The sequence below is a fragment of the Dasypus novemcinctus genome, chromosome 7 (genome assembly GCF_030445035.2).
Source record: "Dasypus novemcinctus isolate mDasNov1 chromosome 7, mDasNov1.1.hap2, whole genome shotgun sequence".
In the NCBI taxonomy this organism is placed as follows: Eukaryota; Metazoa; Chordata; class Mammalia; order Cingulata; family Dasypodidae; genus Dasypus; species Dasypus novemcinctus.
In genome coordinates this window covers 3,787,840-3,797,551 of record NC_080679.1, presented here as the reverse complement: position 1 = coordinate 3,797,551, position 9,712 = coordinate 3,787,840, and the positions used below count along the sequence as shown (strand labels likewise).

General features: G+C 42.3%; 1 protein-coding gene across 1 annotated transcript; it reads right to left on the bottom strand.

Annotated features, from left to right (window-relative positions):
• Positions 1 to 766: 766 nt before the first annotated feature.
• LOC101429460 (olfactory receptor 6B2-like) lies at positions 767 to 1,705 on the bottom strand. Its single transcript, XM_004473943.2, has one exon. The coding sequence runs from the start codon at positions 1,703 to 1,705 to the stop codon at positions 767 to 769; it is 939 nt and encodes a 312-aa protein (XP_004474000.2).
• Positions 1,706 to 9,712: the final 8,007 nt, after the last annotated feature.

The following is a 9,712-nucleotide window of genomic DNA, read 5'->3' as shown; positions in this document are numbered from 1 at the left end:
AGTATCACCCAGGACAACGTCAAGTCCTGACAAGTGAATCGGGACTTGGCATTGTCTTTAAGATTCTTACACATGTGGGCACCTCACCCTGCAGCCCTGATCCCAGAGGCCCAGGGCAGGGTATAACAATGCGTGGGGGCGAGGAGGGGAATCTGTGTGCCCACTGCCCACAGAGCCCTTATCCTCAGAACAGGAGCTCTGTCTTCAGGACCCCGGGCAGGGCGCCTGGGCAATAACTGCAGAGCTCAGACATCGCATGACTCAGGACAGCTCTTTATTCCCTCCAAGCTGACCACGTGTGAGGATGGGATTTGGGTATGAAAGTGGAGTGTGTGGGCTCCAGCCCAGGACCATTAGAGGAGAACACACACAGGGGAGTCTACTTGGTACAATCACCCAAAAGGCTTTGCTTTGAAGATACTCACTCATTTCCCAACAATATGTCAGGACCACAAAATATTGCAATTTATTTAGGATTTCAAAATCTAGTATGCTTTGCTGTTTTCTGAAATATACAGGGTAATTTTAAAGGTGAAGAAAATTTATTAAACTTTGCCAAGTCCTGCTTTACACACATGTAAAATGAGAATAACGGTATTACAACATCAATGATATTCATCTCTGAGAGCTAAAGGAAAGAATTACTTTTTGAAATATTTAGTATGCTAACAAAACAAAGAATTTCCATTATTACTTATTAAGTAGTTTCATCAGACAATATTTCTCACTGATGATCCAGAAGGGTTGAATGCCAAAGTGTGGCGTCCTACAGTGAAGCTTGACCTAAGCCCAAAGCCTTCTTCAAGGCATCCTTAAATTCTTTGTTCCTCAGGCAGTAGATCAAGGGGTTCAGGATGGGGGTAAGCACAGTGTACAGAACAGAAATAAGTTTGTTAGAGCTCCGGGAATCGATGGCCTGGGTCCGGACATACATGAAAAACAAGGCTGTGTAGAAGATGGTGACCACTGTGAGGTGGGATGCACAGGTGGAGAAGGCCCTCCAGTGGCCAGTGGCAGAGGGGATGCGAAGGACAGCCAGGGTGATGTGGGCATAGGACAGCATGGTGGCCATAAGTGGGAAAACCAGAATGACAAAGGCTACAATGAAATCAAACAATTCTGCAGTTGAGAAGTCTGTGCAGGCCAGCTTGAGGATGGGGGAAATGTCACAGAAGAAGTGGTTCAGGACATTGGAGCCACAGAACGTGGCACTGGAGATAAAGTAGACTTTGACCACAGAGATGGTGAAGCCACTTGCAAAGGAAAAGCCCACAAGCCGGATGCAGAGGCCAGTGGACATGATGACTGCATAGCGCAGTGGGTGGCAGATGGCCACATAGCGGTCATAGGCCATGGATGCCAGAAGCACACACTCGGTGCACACCAGCGAGCTGAAGAAGTAGAGCTGAGTCATGCATCCTATGAAAGAGATGCTTTTATGTTGCAGGAGGAACCCATCCAGCATCTTGGGGATGATGTCACACACGTACCAGATCTCCAGGAAAGACATGGAGCATAGGAAGTAGTACATGGGCCGGTGGAGGGATTTGCTTCTCCAGACGGTGAGGATGATGGCCAGGTTCTCCACCAGGACAAAGAGGTACATGACCAGGAAGAGAAGGAAGAGCACGTACTGCAGCCCAGGGGCTGTGGGGAAGCCCACCAGGATGAACACGCTGACTTTGGTGATGTTCTCTCCCCTCATTGTTTGGTCCTTGGATCTGCAAAACGTTATTGTGAAAGAGTAAAGGGCTGAAGGGTAGCTGGGTAGCAAAGAAATATAACTGACCCTCTAGGATCAGTTTTGGCCCTTCCTCTAAAGATCAGAACTGGCTCTCAAGAGCAGCAGGGAAGACACAACACTTGTCCAAGTTAAGCATTTATCATGGTTGTGTGTCAGTTCTAGATCTCCTTGGAGTGGCATCATCACACTACAGTTGGGTTTCTGGAACACCTAAGGAGGCACATGCTCGTAAAAAGCTGTAATTTTTCTAAAACCTGGAATCTGATAATAAAGGAAGTGCACAGCTCTTTGTACTCCTTTCTTACTCAAGCAATGGGCCATAGCTGCCCCAAGATCAGCTGTTTCTGTAATTGCATGCTGGCATTTTCTTCCCAAGTCAGTAGAATCCTGACCTTCCTCTTGATTCCAGAATTGATTTTATAGGGGAAAGCAACTCCAGAAGGGTTCATGGGATACTGGGGTGAAACAGATCCTGGTTGACCAGGGTCCTAAACCAGACAAACACATGGGCCAGGAAATCTTGAATACCAGCAGGAGACTTCCAGACCAAGGTGGGAAACTGATCATATCTTTACTTTGGGTCATCTCGAGACACCTTTAAGACAGTGTAAAGGAATAAAAGCAAAACTCAACAACTTCAAAGACCAGGAGGGGAATATCGGCAAAGGGGAGATTTCAACAAAATTCTGGTAGAGAGAAAACTGATAGTTGGAAGGTGTCTAGAGCTACAAACTGGAGGAAGCATAGAGTGTTTTCGACGGGCCTGTAGCTAAGGGAGGGGCCATCTGCTCAGAGCATGCAAGTGGTAGGGGGTTGGGGGTGAAAAGGGAATGGATACAGGTGTATCAATTCTGTCTCTTTCCAGAACAGTTTAGCGGCTTCTTCTGCACTTCCCTCTCCATCTCCAGCTCCCATGTTCAGGCTGGTTCCCCAGAGCCGACCATAATGGAATAAGGGCACCCCTGCCTCATTCTTATCATGGGTCAAGTATTTTAACATAAATCACCTCTCTTAATCTTCACCACATCCCTGCTCATCTCCATTTTCAGATGAAAGCTCTGAAGCTCAAGGGGGAAGGTTTATGAACTTACCCAAGGTCACAGAAGCTCCAGGACACAAATCTGTGTTTTCTTCTCCCAAGGCCAGGGCTCTTCCCATCAGGTATCAATAACAAACAGAACAAAGGAACCCACTTGGGTATGGGCTAGAAATTTGGAATCATTGAGATGATAGGTGTATTTGCAGGTTGCCTTCTGACACTATTCTAATGGGCTGTAAAAGCAAAATGTCTCAAATTAAATAGTGTTCCTCAGAAGGAAAGGCAGGCAATACCCCTTAAGAAAGAAATACAGGGCTGCAGAGAATAAATAAGTTAAAACAAATATTTAAGTGAATAAGCAGAAGAATTGGAAGCAACCTAATTTTTTCATCCATAAAGGACTGGCTAAGTAGGTTTTATCATACCCACACCATGGAATACTGTGCAGTCATTGAAAAGAAGGTGGTAGGTCTATCTGCAAATAGGAACAATTCCAGGATACACAGTGAAGTTTCTAAAGTTTCAAATTAGCATCTAAAGCACGCTTCTATTGGCAAACGCAAAAGTATAAAAGGTATATGTGAGTAGGCTATCTCTGATGATTACACAGGAAACGGGGGTGCTCACTGTCCCTGAGTGGGGAGGAGGGTAGCTGGGACACAGAGGCAGCAGGGAGGGGTTTTCATGGTAAGCCTTTGTTGAAGTATGTTTCATATGCATGTATTACATATTCAAAACTTATTCATGACTTAGTATTTTTTAAGGAGGTACCAGAGTTTGAACCCAGGACCTTGTACATGGGAAGTGGGTGCTCAAACCACTAAGCTACACCAGCTCCCATGACTCATTTTAAAATCTCTAAATTTTCCTTTAAAAAATAAACTTAGAGCCTGGATTAAAACTTCAAAAACTCAATGTTTTTCTCCATAATAGTTCTACATTTATAACAACAACAAAAAAGAAACCACATAGAGAAGAAATGAATAAATGAGAATAGAACATGTCATACAATATAGAATGTGTTTTTAAAATGTCAAAAATCAATTATGATATTGCATAGAATATGACAAAAATAAAAATGTTGAACAACAAACTACAGAATAATAACAAAAGCCTTTGCCTTCCCATAATAGTGTAGAAAAACATATAGAAAAATGAAATAGAGCCTCTCAGAGCATGAAAAAGTAAATGGTTAAGAATCTAAACATTTGAGCAATATATAATTAATATGAATTTAACACATCTTTACAGAAAAATATGTAGAAAATGTACAGAAGTTTTAAAATAACTGGTAAGTGCTTGGCACACAGCAGACACTCATAAATGGTAGCTATAATGTTCACAGGGTTTGAATAAACAAAACATAACAAAACTGCTCTTGTTAAGATATTGACTTAACACAAAATATTTAAATCACAGTGGGGAGCATGATAGAACTGTAAAGTGATGGTAAATGTAAGCAAAAAGCCATATGGCCTCCCGACTTTGCTCGGGGTTCTGATGCCAGGATTGCCTCACAGCCCCTCGTCCACACATCCAGCCAGCCCTGCCGTGGCCCTCCTCTGCATCCCATCGCCCTGTGCCTACCTCCATGCCAGCTCCTTCCCTCTTCACAACTGCCTGTGCTCTCTCTGTCTGTCCACTCGACTGCAGGCTTCAAGGGCAGCAACTCTGCCCCGCTCCCATGGAACATGGCACCCAGTGCAGAACAGGAGCACGGCAGACCTTAGGAGACTGAATGGAGGTGGGACCCTTGATGAATGAAGACTCTACTTTTGCTAAAGATGGAAGGTTGAGAGCAACTGTTCATTTTCACCATCATTATCCCTGGACCCACCTCTCCCTCCTCCTGGTCCTCGAATCCCAGAGAAATTATTTAGAAAATGCAAAGCAGAGAGGGAGACCCATGACACATGGGAAGTTGGGCAAGCAAGTCAAGAGCCAAGAGTTTCAAGGACATTGCAAAACGCCTGCATCGGGGACTTAGACATCAGAACTCGTAGGGCACCCCATGGCCCTGGAGAACAAGGGCAAGGGGAGTCTGCATCTCTTCACAGAGGCTCTGGGCTGAGAAGGGTGAGGGGTGAGGGCCCAGTGGGGAGGGGGCTGGAAGCCCGGCGGAGGTCTTTGGAAGTGCTTTGGTCACCGGAGTCAGCAGAGGTTAGGGAGCAGTTGCAGCTGCCCTGGGAGCTTAGGCGGGTGCAGCCGGCAGAGATAAGCATGCCAGCATTGCAGGTACCAGGGAAGAGCGGTAACTAGTTTTGTTTTGGAACTTCAAAGCAAAAGAAGCCTAAAAGCATCTCATCAGGATAAACCAGGGTTCATAACATGGAAAATTAATGGGTTAGCTTTAGTTTTCACCAAAACAGTAGAGGAGAGGAAACAAGGACAAAACCCCTAGAGAGGGATGAAGCTGTGAAACCAGCCCTTATGGCCAGAGCTGGAGGCATCCATGCATGAGCGCAACAGACAGACCTTCTTAGTAAACCCCTGCTCTGGATGCAGCACTTACAAACCCTTCATCCAAAACTCCAAATGTCATGGCCATTAGCCTGAGATAATATAATGACACCCCAGCCAAGACTAACAGCATGAAAGATTAGTAAAGGGAAACAAGCACATTTAAACCTGAACATTTAATATAAATACTTGGTATTAAAGTTGAAAATATCAATACTTGTTGATTGGGAAGATATGCAATGCAAAATAATTACGATAATTGTTTGGGAAAAAGAGAATATGAATGTAAATACATCAGGAAAGACTTCCAAGAAAATGGCACCGAAGTAGATAGAGTCTGACCCACTCATAACGGAGAGGAGGAGGGACCTCTCTGAAGGAGCTGCTGTGCATCTATACAGAACGGGAAGGCTCTGAGCCATCTGGCAGGGTACTGGAGAGATAAAGCCAAAGGAAAACTATGAGGTGCTTGCCCCTGTGGTTGGAGATGGCACATGTACCCCGCCTCAGGGCAGGTAGCCTCAGTGGAACCCCTGGCTCGCTGCTGCCAACAGACTGGGAGGGGGCTTTCCCTGGGAAGAAGAGGGGACTGACGAAGGGTGGACAGTGGTTTCTTGGCGGTGAGTTTCGCCAGTTGAGCCCCCTTTCAATCTCAGAAGGGGCTCTGACCCGATGGGAGAGAGGGGGTATCTCCTCAGTCAGGTTGTCAGACCAGCTGCCCAGGGAAAGAGAGGAACTAGATTAGAGGGGGGCAGGACAGGCACCTGATCAGCAGGACGCTACAAACTGTAGTCTAAAAGGCCTGGGGGCAAGGAGGCAGGTAGTTTTCTGAAGGCTGATTAACCTAAGGAGATTTAGCCCAGTGGGGGAATTCCTGCCTTGCACAACCGAAGCCCCTGCTTCAATTCCCTGCTTTCCCTAGAGAAGCGGAGAGGTGATCCACTGGGCTATCAGGCATCCAGATGATACCTTAGAACAGGGAATATATATGATGTTGCAATGACAGACACAGGCCATTAAATATCTTGTCAAAACTTACAAAATTGTGCAGGAGAGAGTTTAAACTATAATGTAAACTATAATCCACACTTAGTGGCAATGTTCCAATAGGTGTTCATCAATTTTAACAAATGTACCGCATTAATGGAGGATGTTGTTAATGTGAGAAAGTGTGTGGAGGGTAGGTAGTGGGGTATATGGGAATCCCCTACATTTTTAATATAACATTTATGTAATCTAAGTATCTTTTTAAAAATTTCTTTAAAAATTTTATATTTTTAATCACATTTCAAGGGACAAAACAAAACAAATAAACATCTGGGGTGAGAAGGATACTAGAAAAGGATGAAAACTAGGAAAAAACTACATCAGAAAAAACCTGGAAGAGGCAAAGATTATGGTAAGGAAAAATGTTTTAGTTCCTCATTTTCAGAGGAGGAGATCAAGGTCTATATTTTATTCTTGGATTTATTCTTGAGTAACATAAGTTCTTGAAAAACATAAAGAAAAATAACTGTATTTAAAAGGATACAGATCCTATATATCATTAAAGAACAACAAAGGGATACAGAAATAAAGGGAACAACAAGAAAGCTCATGAAACAAAGAAAAACAATAACAGAAGTAAGAAAAACATCAATTGTGACAGTACATATAAATAGGATAACCTCATGTGGCAAAAGGAAGATGCCCAAATTGTACAAATTAAAATCAGTCTATTATAATAACAGGCAGACCTAGAAACTTCAATTCAGAAAGGTCGAAATGACAAGATTAGGTTCAGGAATATCAAAAAAAAAAAAGAAAGAATGGATTTCAGAATTAATATCTGATCAAGTAAAATTCAAGAACCAAAACAGTCAGTATTATTCATAAATCTTTTAGTGAAAAACAAAACCCCAACATAGAGTCAGCAAAACCTGATTTTTAACGTAGGGAGAAATAGTTAGAAATAAAGGTGTAGCAGCAGACTTTAACACATATCTCTTATTTCCTGACTAATGACAGAAGTAAATTAAATAAGTATTATGATCATATAATTTCCAGTGCGGATTTGATGGCTACTAAACTCAGTACCCTGAAAGGAAAGAACATACCCTTGTTTCCAGTATCCAGGGAGATTTGGGGAACAAAATTATCTGAAAAGGTGCCAAAGAAAAATTCAGTGAATTTTCAAAGTAGAAATCATAAATTTCCCGTTTTCTTAAAAGCAACAGAATAAAAAATTAAAATTGGTTAAAATCAGGTGAAATACAAACTCCTAACCACCTGGAAATTTTTAAAAAATCACTTTACTAGTAACTCAAGTCAAAGAAGAAATAAGCGCTACAGTTACAGACTCTACAGAAAATAGCAGTACTGCCAACACTACGCATTGGTGACATGCCACATCAGTACTTAAGTCAAATGAATGGAACTAAATGCTTTCATTTATTAATCAAAAAGAAGGAAAAAATAAATAAGTAATCTACTCAAAAGTCAGAAAAATTATAAAGCACATCCAAGAAAAGCAGAAGAAATGGAAAAGTAAAATAATGTCAATTTTAGTTAACTACCAAAAAAAGAAATAATGAAATTTATCAGTAGCAGTAAGAATTGGTTCTGGGGTAAGTTCAGGGTAGAGAATGTAAAATAGACAAACTTGTAACTAGTTAAATAATTAAGAAAATAGGGAAAACGCAAATGTACAATTTTAGTGATGATAAAGCAGATAAACGGCAGACAGGGTATCCATCAAACTATGGGGCAATGACCAGCCACATTATAAGGCACCTAGTGTGTGTCCTAGGTGGTGGCCTCTTACTAGCTTCATTTCACAGATGGGGAAAAGAGCACATCAAGAGTAGTGGGAAAAGTGGACATAATGGACAAAGGGTATGGGGAAAGGCAGGAAGAGATGAGAGGTGGAGGCGTCTTCGGGACATGGAGCTGCCCTGGATGGTGCTTCAGAGGTAATCACCGGACATTGTAAATCCTCACAGGGCCTACATGATGGAATAGAGGAGCGTATGGGCCATGATGTGAACCAATGTATATGAGGTGCAGAGGTGCCCAAAGATGTACTTACCAAATCCAATGGATGTGTCATGATGATGGGAACGAGTGTTGTTGGGGGGGGGGGAGAGGGGGGGTGGGGGGGTGGGGTTGAATGGGACCTCACATATATTTTTTTAATGTAATATTATTACAAAGTCAATAAAAAATAAAAAAATTAAAAAAAAAAAAAAAAAAAAAAAGAGTTAGCCGAGGATTAAGCGCGATTGTGTAGTAGTAAATGTCAAAGTCTGAAGGACAGAAGCTGTTTTCTGAGAAAACTGAAGTGAAAACAAAAGCTCATCATTCGGATGTAAATAGAAAACTTGTTCAAATTCCTTCCAAGAAAATCCATGGGTCCAGACACGTAACCCCTGCGGTTCTTCCCTTTGTGATTAATCAGCTCATTCCCAAGGCGTGTACACAGATACAGAGCTTGGGAAAATCTTCCCAGTTCATTTTCCAAAAAAAGGTGAATCCCTAATACAAAAACCTGAAAAGACTGCACAAAAGGAAAACTACATAATAATGACATATATGTCTATTTTACTATCGTTACAGCATCCAAATAGAATACCAGCAAACAGAAGCCAGCAGCACATTTCAGGGGGCAAGAGGACCTCAAGTGCAGGAACTGTATCAGGGCGTCCCATCACCAGCCCAGCTGACGCTGAAAAGGCTTTCATTAGAAGCTATTTCTGATTTGTACATTTGCCACCCCCAAAGGACCCTTTACTACGATGAACAGTGTCTGTGTCTCATCAGCAGCCTGCAGCTCTCAGCTAGCTCCGTCCCGTCCCCCGAATCAGGGTTCAGACAGGCTCGGCATCCTACCTGCCCTCAGGGAACAAGCTCCCTCGTTCTGCCGATTACAGGATTACAGAAAGGGATACAGAAAGGGACTCTGTGATGGTTAATTCCCAGATGATGTGGTTTTTTACCTAGAAAATCTGAAACAACATTGTAACTGACTAGAAATTTCAAAATAGATATTAAAAATGCAGACTTCCTATATACCAGCAGGGACCAATTAGAATGTTCCTTGATGAACACATACTATGGTAAAGATGTCCACATCACAAAATTAACCTGACATTGAAACTCGATTATAATTGGAATCTGGCCATTTTTTTCCCCTTGAAACAGAACTAAGTAATTCTTTAAATCATCTGGAAACATAAACAGGAGAAAATAATCTAGATAATTCAGGAAAAGTAAATTAGAAAATTAATGAAGAAGCCCGGCTATTTCAGATATGAAAAACACAATTAAAATGAAATCAATAATGTAATAAAGTAATTATTAAAAAGTAAATAGGCACTGGCCCGAGTACCATGAACTCAATGGAGCGGTACTGAAAGTCCTAAATCGGGGCAGAGTATGTCACAGCCTCTAAGCAGCAAGGAAGCGCTTTAAAGGTGAAGCCAAGGAAGCTG